The sequence below is a fragment of the Nematocida major genome (assembly GCF_021653875.1).
Source record: "Nematocida major strain JUm2507 chromosome Unknown 2395, whole genome shotgun sequence".
Lineage (NCBI taxonomy): Eukaryota > Fungi > Microsporidia > Nematocida > Nematocida major.
The window spans coordinates 43,377-66,712 of record NW_025952949.1 but is presented as its reverse complement, the minus strand read 5'-3'; the positions used below and the strand labels follow the sequence as shown (position 1 = coordinate 66,712).

Sequence of the window (23,336 nt, the reverse complement as noted above, 5' to 3'; positions counted from 1 at the left end):
ATTTACTTATTTACGCTGGCCTGGCCCAGTTGCTTGAAAAGCTCGTTCATCTTCTGCAAGAGGCTCTTGACTTCTGGGTCCACCGGCTTCTCCTGGCCGGTCAGCTGCTCCAGATCGTCCTTTCCAAAGGAAAACGACATGTCGTCAAACGTGACTACCATAGACTTTCTTCTTTTGCTTGAGGAAGACTCGCTTCTGCACGCCCTTTTCTTTTTTTCTTTGCTTTTTTCCTGGTGCTGCCGCTTTTTCTCTTCTATGCTCTTGAAGTACGCACAGATGGTTTCGCTCTCGCCAGGTTGGAAATTGCCCAGGAAGCTCTCTATCTTTTCGCAGTAGTTGGTATACATCTCGTGCATATAGTCCTTTCGCTTGGCCATAAGCTTGATTACGAGGTCGTCCACTGCAAAGTGCTCCATTGAGAAAATCTTTGCGAATTGGCTCATTTAATTTACGATAATAAAGTGTGTGTTGTTGGTAAGCTCGCTTTATTTGCTATCTTGTGTGGCTGAGAAGAGAAAGCACCTCAAGGACCCCAAAGGACGACACGGAAACAATCAGTACCGCTGAAAGAATCAGCGAAGAGAGCGAAAGCACGCGCATGGGAGAGCTTTTATGCGAAGACTTGAAGAGCGACATGGACTTTTCCACGGTCATGCAGATGCTTAGAATGGAGTATCCTGCGCAGAGCAGCAAGAACAGGCTGCTGGCACTTCTTTTTGAGAAGAAAGAAATTGCAGAGTGGAAGCAGAATATCATGCAGATGCTGAGCCCCACCGAGGTCATGGCGTTTGCAGCAAAAAGCGGGAAGAAGTGGAAAAACTCTGAGCTCATTTCAAAAATGTCACTGGTTCCTTCGCTTAGCCTGCTTTTTTGAGAGCTGTGCGCAGAACTGGCCGCAGAACTCGACATAGAGCTGGGCACAGAACTAGACATAGAACTCGACATAGAACTGGGCACAGAACTAGACATAGAGCTGGATAAAGGTCTGCTAGAGTTCGATCCGAAAATCGACTTTGATAAAGGCATGCTGACAGAGCTGCTGCCCATCGAGCCATGGCTGTTGCTGCTACTGCTGCTACTGCTGCTGTTGCTGCTAGATGCCTGGGCTGAGCTGCTTCCAACGCTTTGGCTGGACAGCGCACTGCTTTTGTGCGAGCTGGAAGACTCACTATGGCTGCTGCTATGGCTGCTAGATGGCTGGCTGGAGCTGCTTTTGTGCGAGCTGGAAAGCAAACTATCGCTATGGCTGCTGCTATGGCTGCTAGATGGCTGACTGGAGCTGCCGCTGCTTTGGCTGGACGGCGCGCTGCTGTTTGAAAGCTTGCTAGTGCTTTCTGACGGCAAAAGCGAAGAATAGAACACCTCGCTCTTAGACGGCATTATGCTTGCCATGCTGGAAGACTCGCTGCTGCTGTTGTTGCTGTTGCTGTTGTTGCTGCTTCCTTTGCTGCTGCTCTCGCTGCTGCTGGAAGACGAGCTTCCTAGCAAAGAGCTAAACGGCAAGCTGGCCAGAGACCGGTGCGAGTATCCAAACGTCCAAGAGAAGAACCGAATAAACACCCCGAACGAGGCCCAGCTGAAGAGCAGCGCAGCTAAAGCGCACGCGCTCACAGCAAGGGCTGGGGTGCTGGCGCTTGAAAGCATGGGAAGCATGCACTTCCACATAACTATGCATATGGTGCTGACCAGCCCAAAAACGAAGCTCGATGAAATCAGCAGATTGTTCCGCACAAAGTGCACATAGCAGGACAGCATCTCAAACGAGTCGGAGGAGCTTGAAATGTGTATTTCTGGGCAGGAGCTTTTTCTGATGATGTCTTTGATAAACTGCGTGCCTGTGGAAACTCTAGAGCCAAACACCCTTCGGAAAGCCTTTGTTAGAAGCGGATAGTTGTCGTTTGAGTGTGTCGGGAAAAGGATAGAGAAGATGGCCTTTCTGTCGCTTTTGCTGATTGAAGAGTCTTTCACAAGCTCTTCTACCTCCTGCAGCGCCTGGTTGTACTTGGAGTAGTGCTCAAGCACCTTCTGGTTCAGCGAGTTTTGAATGCTTGCGAGACTGACTCTGTTTTCCGACGAGGAGTACAGGCTGAAGGACTGGCTGGGCCGGCCTGACTCAAGGCTGGACACTATCTGGCTCTTCTGCGCCATAAGGGACGAGTGCACGCTGCTGATCTCTTCCAGGAGCCGGTCCTTTCGCTCAATCAGAAGCGTCAGCTTGAGCCTTAGGATCTTCTGGAGCATGTGCGGGTCCTTTGAAGACGAAACACTGCTGATTTCGCTGTAGTTTGTTGACAGCAGGGAGCTTCTCTTTCTAATCCGGCTGTCCAAGCTGGACAGTTCCTTCAAATACCGACTAAGCTCCTTCAAATACTCTTTTGCACCCTTTTCCGGCGTGCTGCTTCCTTTCTCTTTCAATAGCTTGCTTTTAGAAAATACTCTGAGCGGCTTTAGCGAAGCCACTGTGCTTGTTGACGATTTCATGCGGGGGTAATTTTTCTCGTATATATAATCTCCCCTGCCAGAGCTGCATGGTCGCCCAATCACATGGCGACCCTTTGCTCTCAGCAAATCAGAAGCGTTTATATCACCCTATCAGAAAATCAAGCAATCAAATTGCAGAATGGGCTTGTCCAGGAGAACCCGGAGGCTCTCTGCTCTTCTTGCCGCCCCAAGCCCCCTTGGGCTGGCGCGGGATAGCCCAGCCGTGCTTGCAATGTGCGCAAGTCCAATTCAAAGCACTACAGACACATTTTTTATTGTGGTAAATAGGGCAAAAAACAAAGCAGAAGAAAGACAGGAAACAGCGGCCTGATGCACAAATGTATAAGCTTTATTCGCTAAACTCCAAAACTGCAGCTGCACGGGGCGCTCTGCACGGCCTGTTCCGAAAAGCAGGAAATACCCGGATGAAAACTGCCAGTATGTATACCACAGCCAGCACGCTATATACCGTGCGCGTGGCCGCTGCATTTTCTTTCATCTTTAAGCAGGCCTCTCGCAGAGAGAACATAGCCTCGCGAAGAAAGTACCCGAGCACCTCGACATAGTCCTTCAGAGTATATGCAAGGGTGGAGAGGTGCGCAGGCTTTTTGTCCAGGCCATCAAATATGGCAGGCGAGTGCTTTAGCTTATACTCCAGCAGAAAAGACAGGTCGAATGGGCTGTTCACGATCACGTTCACGTTCGGGCTGGACAGCACCGTGTTTCTAAGAATTTGGTTGCTGTGCATGGCAATGCAGGTGCACCCAACCCAGCAGACGCACTTCTTCTTTATCCTGTGGAAGTCCTCAGCCGAATATATTATAAGGGGGCTGCTGGGGGCGTGCTGCTCTTTTTTCACAAGCGTTATGTTGTTGAAAGGGAGCTCGTAGTATACGGTCAGCCCAAACAGCAAATACATCGCCATTGCAACCACAATAACCAAGTAAACTCTATCCGTGGTCTTATCTTTCATGCGAAAAAAATATATTCAACATTAATACCCTCAAAAAATATAAATATGATAGCCGAAGAAGCCGCAAGGAGGCTGCAATTGCAGCACACAGTGCTTTTTTGTGGCTAGGCAACAGATTCGCAGCGCCAAATGCTGGCCCACAGCACTGAAGCGATGGCTTGGCGCATCCCTGCAGAAATGCATAGTGCTGGGCAGCCAGGGCGCACATATGCCATCTGCAGGCGCCCAGACGGCAGGCCTGCGTGCATCGCCCTGCATGGAGGTTGGCTATTTAGGGGCAAGCTATGCAAAAAGTCAAAAATGTTTTTACTTTATTGTAACGGCACAGCGCCTAGGCGGCGCCAGCACAGGCACGCTCTCTGCGCATTCACAGACAAGCTACTCAACCCACATGGGCTGGCTGTTTTTGTCTATTTTGTAGATTATATTGAAGACTCTCTCTGCGTCCTGCCGCGTAGCACACTCAATCACGCCGTTTTCAAACACATTTACTACTCCGGGGTATGTGTGCAGGTGCTCGTTTGTCATCCAATCTTGTCTGTTGTTTATAATAAAACGCGTGCTGGCTTCTGTTCCAGAAGCGCTGTGCATGGGGCGGCCTCGACATATAAGCCGCCTCAGCTGGTCTATCAGCGACCGCACATCCGCAGGCAGGTCTGCTCTTTTGCTGAGTATTTCAACTATTCTTCGCTGCTTGTCCTGAATTGCCTTTGGCGTGTTTAGATGCCGCTCTTCCCGGGGGTTAAACGCAGGCCTTTCGTCGATTTCCATCATGGGGAGCCCTACCGGCGTGTGCTTGAAATAGCACCCAGGCCTCCTGCAGTGTCCGTTGTCGCGGCACATTCTCTTCTGGTATCCAAACAGCCTGTTTACAAACGTCTGCGCCCTCTCCCCAAGTTCTGGCTGGAGCATGTTCTGCAGCTCCTCTCTGGGGTTTGGAATGTTTTCCTGGCTTATCGCCTCTATTTTTGCTATTATCTCATCTGGGTGCATGTCTGTATAGTTTCTTATCTCTTTTTTTAAGTAGAATCTCAGATTTTTGTCCATTTCCGGGATTCTTTCCTGTGTGTACTCTCTGGGCGCGTCTCCTATAAAGTTTCTCTCCATAAAAATGAAACAGATTTTTTTCTAATGACTAAAGAAGACGAAAGAGGGGCGCAGAAGCAAAACGTTATCGAGGAGGCCGTCATTGAGATGGTTAGCGCGGAAGCTTGGTCTAGGCTGTGCAACCTGAAGGCAGTTGACTTGGAGAGGTATTACAAAATAGAGCAGCTTTTGTACAAGGTGTACATTTCTCGAAATGCGCAGAAAATCTCAGACAAGGAGTTTCTGAGCATAATGCAGAGCACAGAGAAGCCGAAGCAAACATTCGTGTACAGAACCCGGGTCGACCTTATGGACGATTTGGACTGATCTGCTTTGTAGTAAAAGGCGGCGGAGGCTGCAAATTTTTTATGGCAAGCAACAGAGCGAGCAAAATAATTGAGAATCTGGAGGCCGGCTTGAAGGGCGCAAAGTTCAGAATTTTGAACGAGGTCCTCTACAGAAAGACGGACAAGGAAATGAACCCGGAGCTATTCCAGAAGTACCACGAGGGGTACAGAGAGCAGGTGGCCAAGTGGCCATTTAATCCGGTGGACAGAATTGTAAATCAGCTGCGAAATGTAGACGCAAAACACGTTATTGCTGACATGGGGTGTGGAGATGCAACCATAGCAAAACGGTTCAAGGAGAGGCAGGTCCACTCTTTTGATCTAATCAAGCCGGAGGACGACAAGTATGTTGTGGAGGCAGACATACGAAACACTCCATTGAAAAACGAGTCCGTTGAGGTCGTTGTCTTTTGCCTGTCTCTTATGGGCGAGGACGCCAGCGCATACATAGAGGAGGCCTACAGAATACTCAAGCCCGGGGCCTTGCTGAAGATTGTGGAGGTAAGGAGCAGGCTGCACAAGATAGACGGCTTTGTGCGCCCGATGTCTTTGCACGGCTTTACTCTGCTGTCCAAAGACCTGGAAAGCAACTTCTTCTGCTTTTTTGACTTCAAAAAGGTCTCTACGCGGGTCAAAAGGCTGCCCTCGATTCCGCTCAAGCCGTGCGTGTACAAGAAGAGATAGAGATGCGCATCTGCTAGCATGTAGGCAGCGCGTGGCGGGCGTGCACAGCTCAGAAAGTGCCGCACTGCACGCCAATAATTAAATAGCAAGCAAGCAGGCATATGCCACTAAAACAGACTTATAGAGCAAGCACATGCGTTGTGCAGTTTATGTTGTCTTCTTTCTTATCTCGTCTGGTACTGTGTGGGCAGCACACATGCCCTCCTGGCCTTTTTCTGCGCAGTCGCGTCTTGGAATAAAGCAGTTATGCATGGGCGTCTAAAAGCCTTTTTCTCATGCGCCTCTCGCTGCTTGGAGCTCCCAGGCAGTGCACGGTGCATGCACAAAAGTGTTTTCGCAGACATGCAATCATCAATAGATATGCTCTATGGTGGACAGTGCCTTCATATACAATTATTTTTTTGTAAATTACCGCATGGCCATTTTATTTACTCAAATCGTCAGACCCTTGGACAGCAGAATAATTGTGTCTGCAGAGTGCCCACTCTCCAGGCACTTCGAAACTGTCCACAAGAAGGTGCTTGATGAGATGTCCAGCATTCCAGACAAGTTTCCAAACGAAACGCAGTTCTGCAGCACAAAGTCTGCGGAGGAGGGCATAAGCATATACTTCAAGCAGTTCCAAAGCATTATGATTCTCAGTGCTGTGGAAATAGGCCTATCCAAAACCACAATTTCCCTGTTCTTTGAAAGGCTGAAAGACATATTTGAAAAAAACTATGGGACAGACCTATCAAGCGAAATGTCGTACATTCGGTTTGAGGAAATCATAAAGGAGGAGAGCAAAAAGTACAGCAAAGACAAAGGGTTTGAGGAAACCCTCGAAACTCTGAAGGAGACAAAGGAGGTGTGCATACAGAACTACACAAATGTTTTGCAAAGAGGCCACAAGATAGAGCAGCTGGAAATACTTGGGCACAAGCTGCAGAACATCTCTGAGAAGTTCAGAAAGAAGAGCAGAAAGATGCATGTGGAAGCTGTTGTGATGCAGTATGTGTTCTATGCTGCCATTGTGATTTTGTTTTTCTTGATTCTCTACTTTTTCATTAGATGAGATCCTGTGAAAAAATAAAGACTGTAGCTTCTATTTTCTGCCAAGCCGGTTTCCGTCTCCATAGTGGAGCTGGTCCTTTTCCTTTTTCTTTCTTTCCTCCTCGGTGTCGTGCTGCATGCTTTCTTCGTTGAAAAGGTCCTCGTCCTCTGGTGCTGTGGAGGCGCTCTGCACGACCGGCTCGATGGACAGGCCCATTTTCTCCATCTGCTTAAGCATTCTTTCGCCGTACTGCTCTATCGACATGCTGGGGCCGTTCTCGGGCGCGAGCATCGCCTGTATGTCCGAGTGCGAGGCTCTTCCGCTTATCCTGATAGGGTGTGCGGCGGTGCTCGGCACCTTTTGCACAAACATGCTCTTTCTCGGCTCGGTGCTCGGCGCGGACTCGCCCGGCGCGTCAGGGGACAGCTCCAGAAGGCTTTTCTCTATTCTGAGAATCTCCATGCGCCCAACCAAATGCACACAAACGTACACAAGCGCTTTGTTCATGTCGAACTGAAACAGGAGAGAGTCGTGCGCGCTCTTTCTCTCCTCCAGCAGAAAAAGCTTGTCCTCTCTTGTTATGTACTGGGAGCTTATGGACTTTTGGACAAGAGAGCGCACCCGAGGGCCCATAAATATCTCCTTGTTGTCGTGCAGCTCCAGAACGCTGGTGAGGTACTGAGTGTACTCTGCGTACACCCGCGCGATTTCAGCCTTTTTCTCGCAGTGCCTCTTCCCTTCCATAACCACTTCTCTGCTTCTTGCTTTCAAGTAGTCCACCAAAAGAGACTGTGGTATGGAGAAGCTCTCCTGCGCCTGCATTCTCTGCAGAAAGGCGTCTATTTCCACACATGAAGCCTCTTCTTTTGTTATTATTTTGACTATTTGCGCAGCGTCTTCCATTTCTAAAATTTTACTCCTCTATTTATATCTTACTAAGGACGATTAATTAACCCTTTCATAATTAGAAAAACTCAGAAGCTGGAGCAGAGGCACGCACAGGCGCACATAGCATGCCTTTTCTGCTTTTCTTCTTTAGGAGCTTAGAAATAAAGTGCCCAAAACAGTCGAGCGCTGCTTTTCTGAGCCTCTGCCCTCGGCCCTTGGGAAGCCTGTCTCTGCGTGCCTGGGCTCTCGCCTGCAGGTTTTCTTTCTGGCTAGGCATATATGCAAAGGCCAATCAGCCATATAAATAAAGAAAAAATTAAAAATCCAACATGGAGGAAAAAGAACCGCTGATAGTGGCCGTCTTTGATTGTTTAAAAGTGCATGTGTGCCTGGGCCAAATTGGGCGCACACTCAAGAAGTACATGCCGATGGAAATACACAAGAAGGCGCCCATATCCGACGACATGTGTTATGACCTACTGTCGTGCGTTCTGGAGGAGAGCATACGCTTTGTGTATGCTGCCGAAGACATGCTGGAAGACAAGAAGACACTGCTTGAGACCATACTGCGGTCCAACTTGCTAGTGAGCATTTTGGAGAAGCCTAGCAAGAATCTGGCCGCGTTCAAAGAAGCGATTATGTATCTGGCAAAAGCCAGCCGAGGCGAGGCCACAAACGCGCAAGAGCGCGTGCGGCAGCAGACTGTCATTTACATGAACTTTCAGGAGAGCATGATAGACAACAAAATCACACTAAAGGGCGCGATCTGCTCGCTTCTGCACACTACTTTAAAAACCATGGCCGCAACAGAAAGGATCTGCGGGGTAAGCCCGGAAAAATATGCGCGCTTTCTTCTTAAGCTCGCCCTCGAGTATGCAGGATACATAGAGCTGGTGTACTCTTCGCATTTAAACGCCTTAATAGAGCGTGTGCGCCGGGAGTGGGAGGCAGGATGCATACCACTCCATCCGAAGCATACCTATGACGTTGACGAGACGCTTTTTGGCGTGCTGAGCAAAGAGGCCATCTTTCTGTGCAACCCAAACAGGTCCATGCGGCCAGTTCTATGCGGCTCGGCAGGCGAAAGGAACCTCAAAGACATACTGCACCATGTGTGCGCCAGAATGTTTCTGCTGGGGACCATCAAACGCTACAGAAGCGTTGCGCTGAACGAGCAGTACTTCTACTGCCGGCTGATGATGGGTGTGTACGACAACTCCATAAAACTGGAGCTGGGAAGGAGGAAGGCCGGCGACTGCATAGTGTACGCTGCATCCAGCCTGCATGCAATAAGGGCGTTCAAGCAAACGGTGAACCAGAAGCTGTTGCACATGCTTTTTTCAGAACTAGACAAGAAAGAGGCGCCACAGCCGCCCCAGCAGAAATGCGCATGCACAGACGCGGGCCCAGACGACCAAGAGAGCAGTCTGCTTGACCGGCGCGTGCTTGAGCCTCTGTCGCCTTTGCAGAAGATGTATGTTTTCAACAAGGTGTATGAGTATGCATCGATACTTGGAGTTAAGCTCAAAACTCCACACTACGTGAAGTTATTCCGCAGGAAAGCATGCCACATTCGGAGAGTGTTTGCTGTTTGCGCGATTTTTTTTCTGGTTTTTGCAATATGCACTATATTCACATGTTTCCGCGCCTTGGCAAGGGCGCTCGATAAGTAGGCGGAAAATCCACTGAGTGTGCGCCAGCACGCCAGCACCCAGCTACTTGCTGCGGGCTCTTTCGGATATTTCGTGGGCGCCTTCTAAATTTGAAAAGGCGCTGCTTGGCTCGGCCGCTATGCTTGGGCGCGCGCCTGCGCAGCCAGAAGCTTTTCGGCAGAAAACCGAGGCCTAAAAAAGCGCGTGCATCAATGTCCGGAAATCATAAAATCCAGAACCAATCTATCTATTGTGCATCAAAAGTCACACATTTTAGGAGCTGCAGGTCGGGGAGTATAAGAGAAAAAAGTAAAATTTAAAAAGCAGAAATGAAGATAAAGCACCGATCGAAAATTACAACAGACATTATAACCATCGTACTAAGCGCGCGCAAGGCCACAAGAGCAATCAAAAAGTTTATTTGGAGCAGGCTAAAATTAGACATGTGCATAACAGATGCGCACGAATATGATCTGCTTTCGTATGTTTTTGGAAAGTGCACAAAATTCAAGTTTGTTGAAAACAGTGTGCCAAGAAACCGGATGGTCCTGGTGGAGGAAATGGTGAGGGCCAACATGCTGCACAGCTTGCAGCACTCGCCCAACAGAAACATAGTTAGCTTCAGAAACGCCGTGCTGGCCCAGGCCAAGGACAGGTCCAGAGGCGTCCCCATTTGTGAAGAAACGCAGGCCCAGCAAGAAGAAGTCATACGCAGAAACCTACAGGAAATGGAAACAGGCGGCAAAGAAACAGTCAAGGGCCGGCTGTCCAGACACATACAAACCATTTTGTACAAACTGAGCACAATTGGAAATATATGCAGCCCGCATGCAGACAAATACATAAACATTATGCACATGCACATGCGCGAGCACGATGCACACATGCGGCTGAAAAACTCCGCATACTTGAAAGCCCGCCTGGAAAAAGTGTGCAAGCGGCATGAGAAGAAAAATGGAGTGGGGGCATGGGACGAAACGATGTACAGCCTGAGCCAGCTGTATCTCACGGTGTTTGGCGAAAGAGACGCCATCCTGGACACGATTTTTGACGCCATTGGCTCCCGAAAAGAGCTGAGGGTCAAACAAACCGATGCGTTTCGCATGACCCAGTGCCTAGGCCTCAAGTGGTACATTCCCATAATCAGAAGTGTTAACTATCACAGAAATCGCATAGTCCAGGAAACTGATTTTTATTTTCAGATGATGAAAGGCGTGCATGGCATGCCCATACTGTGGACTCCTGGCGCCAAAGCTCCAGAGGGACATATAGCGCAAGCTAAGTCTAGCCCCGACGGCATACAAGCGTTCAAGGCCACCGTTAGCCAGGCCCTGCTCTCGGCGCTGTTTGAGAGCCTGAACCAACCCGCAAAGGCTGAGTGCGTGCAGATCCCCTCCGAGGACCTGGATTGCTCGGGCGAAAAGGCTTCGGAGAGCGCTTCTGTCGCTGAGACGCCCGCAGAAATCCCGCCCGAGGACCCGAACATACTAAAACTTCTCTCGTCTCTGGATGTTTCTCAAAGGATGTATGTTTTCGAAAAAGCGCACCGATATGCGCGCGCCCTCCGAGTTGAGCTGGTGACCCCTCGGGCGCTTTCCTCTGCACATAGGCTAGTTCAGAGCGCGTGGGTGTATGTTTTTTTGCTGAGCACTCTGATTGTGGCTTTTGCCGCGTCTATTGCGCTGCTGGTATGTAGGGATATTTTTCTGTAAATATTCAATAAACAGCAGCTTGGGAGCAAGCGCATGCGCTTTTTTGTCTTCGGCCAAGCCTGCTGCTTTCTTGCTAGAGGCGCATGCAGGCTGTGGCCTGAAAATAAATGGAAGCACAGCGGACCAATTCGGGTGGTTTTCTTTTTGCCTTAGATGCTTCTCGGCTGGGCCCAGTGCCCGCGTGCCGCTTTCCTGCGCATTGCCCGAACGGCGGCCCTCGCCAAAATGCGAACTCTAGAAGCGCGCGCAGCGGCGCCCAGCCGAGAAGTGTGCAGAATATGCGCAGCGCGCTCTTAAATGGAAGTGCATAATACTTTATTAGTTTCCTGTGAAATATTCCACTTTTCTGCAGAGCTGCAAAATAATCATTCCTCGCTTTGGACAATGTGCGTGTAAATATGCGAGGCAATGCTCTCTACGAATGGAATCACTTTGCTCTTTTGGTTGTTGTTAAAGCTCCCCACCCACAAAAGAGTGTCCATTCTAGCAGCAAACAGGACGTTTGCCTCCTCTGGGTCCTCTTCGCCTGCAGACTTCACCTTTTGGTAGAAGCTTATTGAATACCCGTCCTGGCCCTCAACTATGTCTCTTACATACAGATACTTTGCATCGTGGATAATAACAGAGTTTTTGGGCGTGGTCTCTTGCCACAGCGAGCCCACAGTTTCCTCGCTGAGGAAACCGTCTGTGTACTGCGTTGCCACCACAGAGCTTCCTGACAGAAGAGCGCACTCTCTGATGCTTTCTGGCATTTGCATATATGCGTGGAAATACTCAGACCAATCCATAAACAAAAAAAAAGATCGACCTTTATTAATTTATTCTGCGGCCTTTCTCCGCAATACAGACCTTTTTGTGGTGAGTGCTTTGTATCCCTGCTGAATTGCGTTGACAGACTGCGAAGCGTTGCACGTTGTGCACTTCTTAAAAAGCAGCTTGTCCTCCTTCTCTAAAGTCGTTTCTAGGGACCCGCATATGCCGCACGAGACGTACTGCTTTATGTAGTTCCTGACGATTTTCTGGAGCTGCGTCTCTGGGAATATTCCCTTGATGACCAGCCGCTCCTCTCCGTCTATTGAGCAGTTCACGGACAGCTCTACCTCTATAAACTGCCTGAGATGCGCCACGTCCCTGCAAATGACTCTACATATTTCGGTTATGTTCAGGGACGTTTTTGTGGCCCCGTCTCTTCGTATGGAAATAGGTATTTTGATCTTGCTTTCTATTTCAACGTCCGAGGACTTCAAATGCTTTTCTATTCTTGCCAGCAAAGACTCGTACGAAAGCATGCTTTCCTCTGTCTTTTCCGGGGCCTCGGGCTTTTCCAAGTGGAGAATGCCCGCTGCCATCGTGTTAAATCCGTCGTAATCAAATCCGACTGGCACAAAGTCCGAGTCTTCGTCGCTTTCGTCGCTGGACTGGCTGGCTATGTGCATTTTGGAAATTTCTTCGTCTAGCGCTGGCTCTTTTTTCTCGTGGTTCATAGAAAGTCCACACATAAAAGTTAAGAAAATTCAGCAAATTATATAGAAAGGCCCAGAAGCATGCACAAAATAAAAAAGGCAAAAAACAGGAAAATGCGGGTGCTTGCTTGGTTGAGCTTTTTCCGGATGCGGTTGTGCGAGGCTTTGGTTATGCGGGTAAGGGTCCTGCACAGATACTGGGCCATGATTGTGGCTATGAGAATAAGCGACTGGTACTTCAAGTGTGTTTTGCAGTATGCAACTGTAATAAAAATGGACAAGGCCAAAACCGCCCCCTCCACCGCATATCTAGCTGCTGCGTGATGGCGCGGGGTCTTTTCTCCGTCTAAAAACTCAACCCGGAAAACAATCAGAGCGCATGTTATGTGCGAGGCCAGAATGCAGACAAGGAGGCCGTTTGGTATTTCTACGCCCACAAAGGACTCCAGCACAAACAGAATGGAGTGGGCCAAGCAGACGGCGCCCTCCAGAAACGGGCATGCCATGTTAAAGAGCTCCCCTGCGGTGTGCGCAGAATAGTCAAACCGCTCGCTTTTCCGGCTCTTCCATGCGCTGTACACAATGCCTGCAAACTCGCAGTTCTCAGGGATCAGTATCGCTGTCAGAACGAGGATGTCCACAAGTATCTCAAACCACCTGCTCACAAATATGCTCATGAAGAGCGCCATGAGCCTCCCTGTGGCTTTGTTCTGGTTAAACTCCTTCTTTATTTCAACGTTTTTTTCTTTGTTCGACTTCTCGCCCAAGTGAAAAGGCTTCAGCTTTTTGTTGCTTTCGCTTTTATTAAAGGATTTGGCGCTACTTTTCGGATGCACTTTTTCCTGGGCGTCCGCTGTGTGGGAGGCGTGCGAAAAAACGCTGTGTCTTCGAGCTGGGTTGGCTCTGCGCCTTGCCAGATGGCTTTGTTTGCGCACAAAAGATCCTTCCATCAGCAGTAAAACACCGTGGCTTTTAAATAAAAGTGGGCCAATCACGTACGCCCCGACTGCCAGGACTGCCAAGCCTATGAAACACATGCTCCTGCGCACATAAAAGGCTTGCCCGCGGAATTTCAGCGCAAACCTGCGCGCACCAAGCGATGCTGCATTTGTACATACCACTAAAGATCTTTTATTTTCTTTCTGGATTAGGGCTGCTCTGTGGCCGCGCTGCCTTTTCGCAGCACGAAGGCACACACAGAGCAGTTTATAAAATATCTGCTATCTCCCAGGACGTTTTCAGCATAAAGGGCTTTGATACGGTTATGCCTTCTTTTGTTACTTTTGATATCTGAATGCTTGGAGACGCCCGTGTGTCTCTGTAGTACAGCGTGGTCATTACCGACACAAGAATCTTGTGCGCCTCCTCCTCTGACATCTCGGTGTTCTCTCCTACCTGTGCCCGAAGTATAGGCAGAGCAAGGTGCGCGCCTATCCCTGTGCCTACAATGCTGTCGTAGTAGAAGTTTCCAAGGTGGTCAACAACCCCCAGAAACTTCCCGCTTGGGTCATGCTCGTACGGAAGCACGCGAGACTTCAGCGGGCCCTCTATGCCTGCAACGACGTGCGTGTTTAGCTCGGGAGTGCCTTTGCACCGCTTGCCGTACATGTGGTTTTTGACCAATTCAAAGCACTCTCTGGGCCCCATATACACCTCCTTGTCGCCCGGCGGGTTTGTTTTTACCCGGAGCACCTTGAGAAGCTCCTGGAAGTTGCTGTACTCCCCGGAGCTGGCCAGAAACGTGTTCTTGGACACAGCCCCGCTCCTTTCTATGTTGTTGTACTTCCCGTACGAGCCATAGGACAGCTGTGTGTCTGTAGCCAGCATAACTCCGTCTTTGTACTTCATGGCCAGCACGGTGGTTCCCATGATGTACGACTTCATGTGCGCGCGAGTAGGCTCCTCAGCAAACACACCCGGCGCCAGTTCCTGTCCCTTTATGCGCATTTATTTACAAAATAAAAGTTTACGCATTATTAATAGGAAACACAACGCCTATGCATATGGAGACGTCCATTCCAGAGTAGAGCCTCTCCTTTGGGTGGTGGATGTGCACGCCTCGATGGCTTAGAATAAGGTTCTTCTTTTCCAGGTACTTTTCCACCTGTCTGTCGACATACCGCTGGGCAAATGTTCTCATAATGTTGCCTATTAAAAAGGGTGCGAGAATTCTAAAGACAAGCCTGTCCCTTCTTCGGAGCAGGGCGGTGTTTAGATACTTCATTATTCGGCTCCACTCGTCCTCTGACACTCTGCCATAGAGCGGTGATGGAAGCGACTCCTCAAAGACGCATACTTGGCTTCTCTTCAGCACGGGCACGTAGACAATAGGCATATATATTTCTGTTTTTATTTACAGGAATGTTAAGAGTGGATTCATGCGAGAGTGCAAGGACGCAGCCGGCTGTTTCTCTGGGTACAACCATCATAGCAGTAAAGTATAAGGACGGTGTGATACTGGGCGCAGACACGCGAACCTCCATGGGGACGTATGTGTCAAACCGAGTCAGCCGGAAAATAACCAAGCTGTTGGACAATGTGTACACCTGCCGGTGCGGGTCAGCTGCCGACACGCAGGGAATATCAGACTATGTAAAGAAGACGATCCAAACGGGAATTTACTGCCATGGCCAAAAGCCGCTTGTGAAGGATGTGGCAGTCGCCATGAAGAGCGTTGTGTGGAACAGCACCGACCAGGGAATCATGGCTGGGTTTATAGTTGCTGGCGTAGACGAGACGGGCGGCCACGTGTTCTCGATCCCTCTCGGAGGCGCGCTGATCGAGCAGAACTGGTCTATTGCAGGGTCTGGCTCTGTTTACATAACAGGCCTGGGGGACCGCGAGTTTAAGGAGGACATGACAAAAGACGAAGCGATTACATTTATTAGGATGATGGTGTCGCATGCAATATACAGAGACAACTCGTCTGGAGGCTGTGTGCGCATGGTGGTCATAACCGAGGAGGGCGCCGAAGAAATAACTGTATTAGGTAATGAAGTGTCCATATGAGAGGCTTTGCAGAAATAAACAACGTGCATTAACACCAGCGTGCGCCTGCGGCACAAAGTCTAACAGTTACTTTAGTATTTTTATTTGTAGAAAGTGCATGGGGTTGTAAAAGTATAAATAGAATATTTTTTTATGCCCATGTGTGAGTGAGGATAAAAGCCGCCCCAGTCTGATTATTGACGAGTGGATTGTGTCTGACACATTTATAATTAATTTCTTTCGGTGGTGTGGCTCTGCCTTCTTTGCCGTGCGTGTTTTTCCTTAACCTCCTGTGCTTTGGCGTGCCTTCTATTTTTTTGAAGCCTGCTGCCTGCACCTTTGGCGTTGGATGATGCCTGGAGGTGTGAACAGGCGCTGTTCAGGGCGGATTGGCTTGGCGCGCCTAGCTCTCTTCTTTCTGGGGAGGCGCTGCCTGCTGGGCCAGCCTGTCTTTTTCTTTCTGCTCCTCTTTGTCCTTCAGGGTCTTTAGAAGCTCTTTCAGATACTTGACCAGCTGTATTTTAAGCTCCAGCTTGGCCATTTTGCTCCCAATGGACTTGCAGCGCGTCACCAGCACGCAGTTGTGGCCTTCGACTTTGCACACAGACTCGGACTCGGACTGGATTGTGAAGGTTTCATAGAACACGTCGTTGTTCGTGCGCAGGTATTTCAGTATGTGCTTTTTTATGGTGTTGAACTGGCTTTTGCATGTTGAGGGCTCCAGCTTGAAGCTTATGTGGATCAGCTTCTGCGGGGCTCTTGTCATGTTGATGATGTTTTTGTTCCACAGAACCTTGTTCAGAAACGATATCTTCCCCCCGTCTATGCCCAGCACCTCTGTTTTGTACAGGCTTGTCCTGTATATGGTGTAGCTCTTCCCGTCTATTATGACGTCGTCTCCTATGTCAAACGGGTGCGTGATGATGAAGGACGCATTCAGGCAGAAGTCTTTTGCTATGCTGCTCACAAAAAAGTTCAGAATCAGAGCACTGCTCAGCGAAAAGGCCACAAGCTGCTTGATGGGGAAGCCCAGGACTATGAGGTATATGATGACCAAGGGAATAGCCACAACAATGATGGACAGGTTGTCCAGCACCTCTATAAAGTTGTTGAGACTGTTGAAGCTTGTCTGCAGGTTTTTTCTGTTGTAGTGGAACATGCCCAGGGTGTCTCGTATGTCCTTTTTAGTCAGCTTTTTTGTGTTCTCGCTGTCAAAGTAGAGGAAAGCCTGGATGGCTGCCTGTGCATTCGGGAAAATTTCGCAGAAGTCGTTGAACGTGATGTATTCTTTGTTTTTCGAGCACTTCATGAAAACGTCTCTCGCTAGGCACAGAATTTCGTGCTGTGTCAGGTGGTTTTTTTCGAATATAGAGGATGTAAACATGTCGCCAATCACCTTGTCCAGGTCTCCCTTTATAAAGTCCATGCCGCGGTTGCTGTTTGGGTTTTCGTCTTCGTCGTTTATGCAGCTCACAAGAAAGCACGAAACCGGCTGCGTGTCTGACCCGTGCTCGCTCTCGTCTTCATAGCAGTACTCGCGCAAGGCGTTCACTATTCTGTTCTTTATTTCCACGTCCTTCGCCTTGTCTTTTAGGGTGTTTGACAGGAACTGCTCTCTGAATATCTCCATCATGATCCCCTTCCCCGAAAGCGCCAGAATCGTGAGAAACCCGCATATGAACATTTTGTCCAAAAAGACCCGGGCCCACGGAATAAACGTGTTTAGGTGTATTCCAAGAGGTATCATTTCGAAAAACCAGACCCCAATCGTCACGTCAAGCTTTAGCTTTTTGTTGTGCAGCAGATGGCTGTTTGTGATGCTGTCTCGGATAATAATGCACCCCCCGTGGACCACAAGCCTGGTCAGAATAAGGAGGGCTGAAAGCAGAATAATAAGAATAAAGATGTGCTTTAGAGAAAACCCTTGAATAATCCGCATTCGGACCGGGATAAAGTTGAGAACAAAAAGCCCGAGCAGCGAAATGCTTAGTATTGCTATGGACACCGGGATAATCCCCTTGCTTATTCTGTGCGAAAATGATTTTTTCTTGGGCATGTCTTCTATGTCGTCAAACCCAAACTCAGTCGTGTCCTCAAACCAGTTGAATTCGTCTTCTTTTTTGCCTGCGCGCTCTATTCTGTGGTTCTGGCTTTGTTCAGTTTCTTCCATGCACGCTGTGTTTGCCCATTGCGGGGCACCGTGTTTTATATAGACTGGCATGTTTCGTTTTTCATATAAAACACTGTTTTCCTTTGGTTTCCAGGGCGTCTCTATTTGTGTCGCTCTTTTGCCGCATAGGTGCAGAGCCCTGCTATCTGTCAAAATGCGTGTTTTCTCTTTTCTGTGCACAAGCATCCGGGTGCATCTGGTTTCTCCGAGCTCTAGATGTTTTCGCTTTCCATTTAAAAATAAAAGTATCCAAGCACAACTTAGAGACTTTTTTCTAGAGGGAGCAGTTTAAAAAACAGCGCATCCAGAGAAAGGATGCGCATTCAGGGCATTCACGGGGCAAAGCAAACCGGTGGGCCAGAAAAGAGCAAGGCCCATGCAGCTGCGCTTTTGCTGGCCTGGCAAGCGAGAAAACAAAGCGCATGGCGAAAAAGCATAGTTTAGCGAAAGCCTAGGGCTTTGAAGAGGATGAAAAGAACGCGGTCTACTTTATTCATTGCAGGGACCTCTGCGGCCGTCCAAAAACAAAAGTGCTAGGCCCAGCTTTCGTGATTCATGGCTGAAGGCGCCGGCAGCGGCGCTACCGCGAGGGCGTCCTCGCTGCAGAGGGCACTTTTCTGTGCAGGCGCATGCAGAGAGCCTTCCTAGTGGTAGAAAACGCTTTTTTTACAGGAAGTGATTACCAGATGGGGCCTTCCATTGTTTTCCTCTACTCTGCCTTCCATCACGCCCTCAACTATGCCTTTTTTGTCCTTCAGGTACTGCAAGGCTTCTTTGCTTATGCTTGCAGTTGTGTGCTTTGGCCTCTCAAAGTACATGGTGGTTCCAATCGGGGGGTGCATCGTGGGGATGGAGAGCGTCGTCTCCAGGATCTGCCTGAGCCTTTTCATGCGCTGGATGTCTCCATGCACGAGCACTATCATGTCGGGCTCGCACTGCTGGACCAGCGAGAGTATCCCCTTCTGGTCTGCGTGTGCGCTGAACGGCATGTTTTTAACCTTCATGCGCACGGGATACGCTATTCCGCCAACCTCGATCCTTTTTGCTCCGTTGAGAACTCTCTCCCCGATGGTTCCGCGCACGCAGTATCCTGGGAATATAACCATGTTCTTCGGGTCTCCGCACCACTTCTTGAACATGGCCAGGCTTGGGCCCGAGTGGAGCATGCCCGGCGAGGAGAACAGAACCATGGGCCCGTCCGAGCTAGCAAGCGAGGAGTCAAACTGCTTGACGTGCCGGAAGTCAAACAGATTCCGCTTGTGCATCGTGCTCCGTATGTGCTCGTGTGTGTAGTCTATAAACTGCTTGTATATGTCGTTCGCCTTGTGCGTAAGCGTTGCAGACGTGCATATGGGGATGTCCAGCCCGATTTTCTCCCAGTGCGTGTCCAAAAGAAGACACAGCTCGTGCGCTCTTCCCAGCGCAAACACCGGCACAAGGACCTTCCCTCCGCTCTTCACGCACTTTACCACGGAGTCGATAAAGTCCCGCTCCTTCTCCCGCCGGCAGTCCCGCATCAGCAGAGCATACGTGCACTCCGTGATCAGAAGAGAAGGGCGCACTTTGGGCATCCACGCGCCATCCAGGTGCCGGTCCGGCGACATGTTGTAGTCTCCGGTGTAGACCACCGACTCGTCCCCCACCTTAACGTGAAACATGGCAGCCCCAAGGACGTGCCCTGCATAGTACGGGGTGATGGTGAAGCCCTTTTCAATCTCAACAGTCTCTTCTATGGAAATCGGGATTATTTTTTTCATGCACTCTTTTATGTTTTCTTCATTGTACGTCGGATAGTGGTGCTTTGCGTGGTCTTCCCGGTCGCTGTACACTTTGCAGTAGTCTTGGAGAATTATTGGAAGGACCGCCTTCGTTGGGTGCGTCATGTACACAGGCCCAGAGTACTTGCACTTTTCTGTGAAGTATGGAAGACCCCCGCAGTGGTCCATGTGGAAGTGGGTTATTATCACACAGTCGATGTGCCCAGTGTATGGCCCAGGCCCAAGTAGTTTAAAATCAGGAAATCTTCTTTGATCAGAATGGCCCATATGCATTCCACAGTCGAACATGATAGTTCTGTTTTGTATTGTCACAACAACACACGATCTTCCCACGTCCTGGCCAGCGCCCAGCACGACAACTTTCATAGAGTCGCAATTTAAAATAAAATTTATAGCAAGCGGTTCTAGGCCAAATGAAAAAACAAATGAAAGATCCGCCCGAAGCCAGAGTGCAGCGCGCCACACGGCAGGCAGGCAAAGCCTTTTCGCTGCAAAGTGCACATAAATGCAGACGGGCGCTGCCTATCCAGTAGGCGCGTGCACGAGAAGAAAGAAAAAATGCGTCATATTTGTATATTTATTGGATTTTATGCGAGCTGTTTTTATATATAACTCTTTATAATTTGGCTCTAAAGCGCCTGCATTCGCACGTGTTCTGATTATTGGTGAAGACCCTTTGAGCAAATGCAGACAGTCTGGCACTTATAGTGATCAGACCACCAATGAGCTCTTTTGCATATGATGTATCATCTTCTAAAATGTGTTAAGCATGCTGGATGATCTGTCTATTGAGATGTCGCTCTCGCTCCTGTCGCTTGGCATGCACACAATGGGAGAGCCAAAGGAGCTAAGGAAAGAGTCGTACTCTGAGAAGCTGCTTGTGCCTATGTCAAACAGGGAGGAAATGCTGCTGTAGCAGTCGTCGTACGACATTTTCAGGCAGTTTATGTCAGCAGACGAAAACATCGCATCAGTCTTCGCGAAGGACTCGCTGTGGCCAAGCGCATTTGTGCCCAGAGCGTGCATGCTGCTGCCTTCTCCCGGGCCCTGCCATGTGGCTCCGCCCCGTGCCGGCACCCCCGCCTCTTCGCTGGCGGCATTTCCGCTGCTTTCGCTGTCGGTTTCTTCCTGTTCTCTTTTTGACTTTTCTTTTGCCCTTTTGTTTTGAAACCATATTTGTATGCTTTTTATTTGCAATCCCAAGGTAGAGGAAAGCCTTTTTTTTGCTTTCATTGACGGGTGCGAGTCATCATCAAAAGCCTTCTCCAGAGTTGCGATCTGCCAGGAGTCTAGCTTTGTGCGTGGTTTTTTGGGGGACTGCTTGGCTGCGAAACTTTTTCTGATTTCTTCAGTGAAATCAATAAACTTAACTTGTCTTTGGGTTACTAACTTAGGTGCCATTCTCTTTATATTTGTTTTTTAGAGTATTCGAACTTCTTATATCCTATAGACGATCAATATGGTAATGCAGGTTTACCCCGAATTTGGGAATTCATTATCTCAATGGGGAAATATCCCTATTTATAATAAAATTTGCCTTATTTGAATTTGAACTTTGTTGGCCTAGGTAATTTTTAGCTAATTTAATGTGCGAAGTTATTTTTTTAATTTAATGCATTAGGTAACTTTTTGGCGGAAACACAAAAAAAGAAACAAATTAATTACCCAATGTTCCAAGTATAGGCATAAAAATGCCCGGGAAAATCAAATGGGAAAGATTGAAAACCCACTCAGAGAGAATTCGGCTAATTGCCTGCGCAATGTGCACAGGGCGGCGGGCCGGCATGTTCAGGCTATTCAGGATTTTTCAGAAGAATTTCTGGCTGGGCATAGCACAGACAGGGCGCGGGCAGGTCTTGAAGGAAAAAAGCAGGAGAGAAAACTTCGTATGATTTTTTAATGAATGCGAGTGAGGATTCCGCGCAGCGCCCAGACAAGGCCCGCCGAGAGCGGGGGAATTGGCTTGTGCAGTGGAAAGCGTGTTTTTCGCGCAGCTCCTGCGCCTAGACTTTCCCAGGCGCGGTAGAGCATGGAATGTGCAGCGCAAGGACGTACGCTCTGGGTGGGCACTCATCGGCACGTGTGCGAGGCATGCATTCGGCCTTTATTCGGGCTCTTTCCTTGGCTGGGCCTTTTGGGAGCGAGCGTGCTTGCACGGGCCTTTTCTGTAGGAGGCTGTGCATGGAGCGTGCTCGGGCTACTTAATTTAATTTTTATTTCCACGCAATGAACGGAAGCGCATTTGGAGGAAATAGGCTTATGCGGACGAACACTGCAGAGAGCACGGGAATTGCGTGTGTACTGAAGAACATAGAGGGAATTGTTGGGCTGTGCGACCTGGTGAAAACATCGTATGGGGTTGACGGGATGTTCAAGCTTGTTGTTAACGCGCAGAAACGGGTGCTGATGAGCAGGTCGGTCGCCACAATTCTTTCGGGGTGCGACATCGAGCATCCTGCGCTGAGAATGATTGTAGAGCCAGTGGCGCACCTGGCGCAGATGGGAGACTGCACGGGGTTTCTAATGGGCGTGCTTGGGGAGGTTCTGAGGAAGTGCAGCCTGCTTATAGAAAACGGAACGCTTCCAACCGAGCTGGCAAGCGCGCTGAGGGAGTGCGGAGACGAGCTGCAGGACATTGTAAAAGAAGTTGTTCACTTGGAAGACTTTTCCCTGGACAATGCGCAGGTGCTGAGAAAAGTGACCAGTGGAATTGTAAAAAATGGCAGAATATCTGAGCTGCTTTCCCTGTCTATTTCTGAGATATCGAAAAACGGGTCGTTCCCCATAGACAGCATCCGCGTGACAAAAGTCAACGTAGGGTCTATTGAGGAGTCGGAAAGGTTTAAGGGCATGCTTTTGGAGAGCGCGCCGGAGACATCAACCACTGCAGGAACAAAGCTGAAAACCGCAGTGTACACGTGCCCGCTTGCCATCAGCAACATGGAGACAAAGGGGACTGTTCTTCTGAAGACGGCCGAGGACCTTCTGGCGTACTCGCAGGACGACGAAAAAACTGTCCGGGAGTTTGTGGACAGGCTGACCTCGAACGGGGTTGGGCTGATTGTGTGCAGCGGGTCGGTTGACAACCTTATGCTGGACTACCTAAACGAGAAAGGCGTGATTCTGCTGAAGATCCACAGCAAGTTTGACCTGAGAAGGCTGTGCATGCTGTTCGGTGGGCGGATGTCAAACGTGCTGCGGCCGATAGACGAGCAGTATTTGGGGGTGTGCGAGGCGATTGAGATCGCGACGTACGGAGAGAAGAAGTACACGAAGGTGCAGGGAAAGGGGCAGATCGAAACAATTCTTGTTAAAGGAACGCTTCCTGCGCTGCTGGAGGAGACGGAGAAGCTGATAGCAAAGGCTGTGTATGCCCTGCAGGTGTGTGCGAATGAGTCGATGCGGACCGGAAAGCTTCGGCTTATGAAGGGCGCGGGCGCGTGCGAGCGCGAAATCGCAGAGAAGCTGAAGGTGCACGCAGAGAAGCACACAGACATCCGGCAGGTGGCGACCAAGGCATTTGCGGAGGCAATCGAAGTCGTGGGAAGCAAGAGCCCAAGCCAGGACGGCGAAGAGGTTTTTGATGTGGCAGCAATCAAAGAGCGCGCACTCGACTATGCTATACTGCTCTCCTCCGACATACTCAGCATATCGCAGATGTTTATCACAAAAAACGAAGACAAGCTAAGCGCGCCAAAGAGGCAGGGGCACTGGGATGATCGTGACTAAAAATAAATATTTGGAGGATATTATAGCATGTTGCTGTGAGTGCACAGGAAGCTGCGCACACGCATTTTTGTTTGCATGCGCATTCGGGCTATTTGGTAGTCGGGCAAGGGACGTGCATTCTTGCAGGTGCTCTGCAGGCGATTCACAGGGCTCTGGGCTGTATGTGCAGATGTGAGGCATGCAAGTTACGAACTAAAAGTAGAAAAAGCTGCTGCTGCAACAGATGGCCCAGCCCGAAAGGAAAGCCTGCTTCAGAGACTTTGCCAGGCTAGACGCTGAAACCGAAAGCCTACAGTTGCTGCCCACGCGTTTTTATTTGTTCATTCCAGACGCCAACTTGCATATAAACGCA

At 49.4% G+C, this 23,336-nt stretch overlaps 20 protein-coding genes across 20 annotated transcripts; 7 read left to right on the top strand and 13 right to left on the bottom strand.

The window, feature by feature from the left end:
* Positions 1 to 2: 2 nt before the first annotated feature.
* On the bottom strand, positions 3 to 416 carry NEMAJ01_1354 (uncharacterized protein; the record flags this gene model as incomplete). The annotated part of the gene is made up of 1 exon (XM_047915192.1): positions 3 to 416. The coding sequence occupies one exon, from the start codon at positions 414 to 416 to the stop codon at positions 3 to 5; it is 414 nt and encodes a 137-aa protein (XP_047771149.1).
* Positions 417 to 492: 76 nt separating this feature from the next.
* NEMAJ01_1353 (uncharacterized protein) lies at positions 493 to 2,481 on the bottom strand (the record flags this gene model as incomplete). The annotated part of the gene is made up of 1 exon (XM_047915191.1): positions 493 to 2,481. The coding sequence occupies one exon, from the start codon at positions 2,479 to 2,481 to the stop codon at positions 493 to 495; it is 1,989 nt and encodes a 662-aa protein (XP_047771148.1).
* A 349-nt stretch (positions 2,482 to 2,830) lies between these two features.
* Positions 2,831 to 3,454, bottom strand: NEMAJ01_1352 (uncharacterized protein; the record flags this gene model as incomplete). The annotated part of the gene is made up of 1 exon (XM_047915190.1): positions 2,831 to 3,454. One exon carries the CDS (start codon positions 3,452 to 3,454, stop codon positions 2,831 to 2,833), a length of 624 nt encoding a protein of 207 aa, XP_047771147.1.
* Positions 3,455 to 3,832: 378 nt separating this feature from the next.
* Positions 3,833 to 4,561, bottom strand: NEMAJ01_1351 (uncharacterized protein; the record flags this gene model as incomplete). The annotated part of the gene is made up of 1 exon (XM_047915189.1): positions 3,833 to 4,561. The coding sequence occupies one exon, from the start codon at positions 4,559 to 4,561 to the stop codon at positions 3,833 to 3,835; it is 729 nt and encodes a 242-aa protein (XP_047771146.1).
* A 24-nt stretch (positions 4,562 to 4,585) lies between these two features.
* On the top strand, positions 4,586 to 4,867 carry NEMAJ01_1310 (programmed cell death protein 5; the record flags this gene model as incomplete). Its single annotated transcript, XM_047915148.1, has 1 exon — positions 4,586 to 4,867. One exon carries the CDS (start codon positions 4,586 to 4,588, stop codon positions 4,865 to 4,867), a length of 282 nt encoding a protein of 93 aa, XP_047771105.1.
* A 41-nt stretch (positions 4,868 to 4,908) lies between these two features.
* Positions 4,909 to 5,571, top strand: NEMAJ01_1350 (ribosomal RNA-processing protein 8; the record flags this gene model as incomplete). The annotated part of the gene is made up of 1 exon (XM_047915188.1): positions 4,909 to 5,571. The coding sequence occupies one exon, from the start codon at positions 4,909 to 4,911 to the stop codon at positions 5,569 to 5,571; it is 663 nt and encodes a 220-aa protein (XP_047771145.1).
* Positions 5,572 to 5,986: 415 nt separating this feature from the next.
* Positions 5,987 to 6,625, top strand: NEMAJ01_1349 (vesicle transport protein SEC22; the record flags this gene model as incomplete). Its single annotated transcript, XM_047915187.1, has 1 exon — positions 5,987 to 6,625. The coding sequence occupies one exon, from the start codon at positions 5,987 to 5,989 to the stop codon at positions 6,623 to 6,625; it is 639 nt and encodes a 212-aa protein (XP_047771144.1).
* A 30-nt stretch (positions 6,626 to 6,655) lies between these two features.
* NEMAJ01_1348 (uncharacterized protein) lies at positions 6,656 to 7,507 on the bottom strand (the record flags this gene model as incomplete). Its single annotated transcript, XM_047915186.1, has 1 exon — positions 6,656 to 7,507. The coding sequence occupies one exon, from the start codon at positions 7,505 to 7,507 to the stop codon at positions 6,656 to 6,658; it is 852 nt and encodes a 283-aa protein (XP_047771143.1).
* A 314-nt stretch (positions 7,508 to 7,821) lies between these two features.
* On the top strand, positions 7,822 to 9,165 carry NEMAJ01_1347 (uncharacterized protein; the record flags this gene model as incomplete). The annotated part of the gene is made up of 1 exon (XM_047915185.1): positions 7,822 to 9,165. One exon carries the CDS (start codon positions 7,822 to 7,824, stop codon positions 9,163 to 9,165), a length of 1,344 nt encoding a protein of 447 aa, XP_047771142.1.
* Positions 9,166 to 9,473: 308 nt separating this feature from the next.
* On the top strand, positions 9,474 to 10,856 carry NEMAJ01_1346 (uncharacterized protein; the record flags this gene model as incomplete). Its single annotated transcript, XM_047915184.1, has 1 exon — positions 9,474 to 10,856. The coding sequence occupies one exon, from the start codon at positions 9,474 to 9,476 to the stop codon at positions 10,854 to 10,856; it is 1,383 nt and encodes a 460-aa protein (XP_047771141.1).
* A 365-nt stretch (positions 10,857 to 11,221) lies between these two features.
* NEMAJ01_1345 (uncharacterized protein) lies at positions 11,222 to 11,644 on the bottom strand (the record flags this gene model as incomplete). Its single annotated transcript, XM_047915183.1, has 1 exon — positions 11,222 to 11,644. One exon carries the CDS (start codon positions 11,642 to 11,644, stop codon positions 11,222 to 11,224), a length of 423 nt encoding a protein of 140 aa, XP_047771140.1.
* Positions 11,645 to 11,674: 30 nt separating this feature from the next.
* On the bottom strand, positions 11,675 to 12,355 carry NEMAJ01_1344 (translation initiation factor 2 subunit 2; the record flags this gene model as incomplete). Its single annotated transcript, XM_047915182.1, has 1 exon — positions 11,675 to 12,355. One exon carries the CDS (start codon positions 12,353 to 12,355, stop codon positions 11,675 to 11,677), a length of 681 nt encoding a protein of 226 aa, XP_047771139.1.
* A 23-nt stretch (positions 12,356 to 12,378) lies between these two features.
* Positions 12,379 to 13,356, bottom strand: NEMAJ01_1343 (uncharacterized protein; the record flags this gene model as incomplete). The annotated part of the gene is made up of 1 exon (XM_047915181.1): positions 12,379 to 13,356. One exon carries the CDS (start codon positions 13,354 to 13,356, stop codon positions 12,379 to 12,381), a length of 978 nt encoding a protein of 325 aa, XP_047771138.1.
* Positions 13,357 to 13,525: 169 nt separating this feature from the next.
* NEMAJ01_1342 (20S proteasome subunit beta 7) lies at positions 13,526 to 14,266 on the bottom strand (the record flags this gene model as incomplete). The annotated part of the gene is made up of 1 exon (XM_047915180.1): positions 13,526 to 14,266. One exon carries the CDS (start codon positions 14,264 to 14,266, stop codon positions 13,526 to 13,528), a length of 741 nt encoding a protein of 246 aa, XP_047771137.1.
* Positions 14,267 to 14,285: 19 nt separating this feature from the next.
* Positions 14,286 to 14,654, bottom strand: NEMAJ01_1341 (uncharacterized protein; the record flags this gene model as incomplete). The annotated part of the gene is made up of 1 exon (XM_047915179.1): positions 14,286 to 14,654. One exon carries the CDS (start codon positions 14,652 to 14,654, stop codon positions 14,286 to 14,288), a length of 369 nt encoding a protein of 122 aa, XP_047771136.1.
* Positions 14,655 to 14,680: 26 nt separating this feature from the next.
* On the top strand, positions 14,681 to 15,328 carry NEMAJ01_1340 (20S proteasome subunit beta 1; the record flags this gene model as incomplete). The annotated part of the gene is made up of 1 exon (XM_047915178.1): positions 14,681 to 15,328. One exon carries the CDS (start codon positions 14,681 to 14,683, stop codon positions 15,326 to 15,328), a length of 648 nt encoding a protein of 215 aa, XP_047771135.1.
* A 382-nt stretch (positions 15,329 to 15,710) lies between these two features.
* NEMAJ01_1339 (uncharacterized protein) lies at positions 15,711 to 17,528 on the bottom strand (the record flags this gene model as incomplete). The annotated part of the gene is made up of 1 exon (XM_047915177.1): positions 15,711 to 17,528. The coding sequence occupies one exon, from the start codon at positions 17,526 to 17,528 to the stop codon at positions 15,711 to 15,713; it is 1,818 nt and encodes a 605-aa protein (XP_047771134.1).
* A 593-nt stretch (positions 17,529 to 18,121) lies between these two features.
* On the bottom strand, positions 18,122 to 19,621 carry NEMAJ01_1338 (integrator complex subunit 11; the record flags this gene model as incomplete). Its single annotated transcript, XM_047915176.1, has 1 exon — positions 18,122 to 19,621. One exon carries the CDS (start codon positions 19,619 to 19,621, stop codon positions 18,122 to 18,124), a length of 1,500 nt encoding a protein of 499 aa, XP_047771133.1.
* A 387-nt stretch (positions 19,622 to 20,008) lies between these two features.
* On the bottom strand, positions 20,009 to 20,656 carry NEMAJ01_1337 (uncharacterized protein; the record flags this gene model as incomplete). Its single annotated transcript, XM_047915175.1, has 1 exon — positions 20,009 to 20,656. The coding sequence occupies one exon, from the start codon at positions 20,654 to 20,656 to the stop codon at positions 20,009 to 20,011; it is 648 nt and encodes a 215-aa protein (XP_047771132.1).
* Positions 20,657 to 21,481: 825 nt separating this feature from the next.
* Positions 21,482 to 22,984, top strand: NEMAJ01_1336 (T-complex protein 1 subunit theta; the record flags this gene model as incomplete). The annotated part of the gene is made up of 1 exon (XM_047915174.1): positions 21,482 to 22,984. The coding sequence occupies one exon, from the start codon at positions 21,482 to 21,484 to the stop codon at positions 22,982 to 22,984; it is 1,503 nt and encodes a 500-aa protein (XP_047771131.1).
* Positions 22,985 to 23,336: the final 352 nt, after the last annotated feature.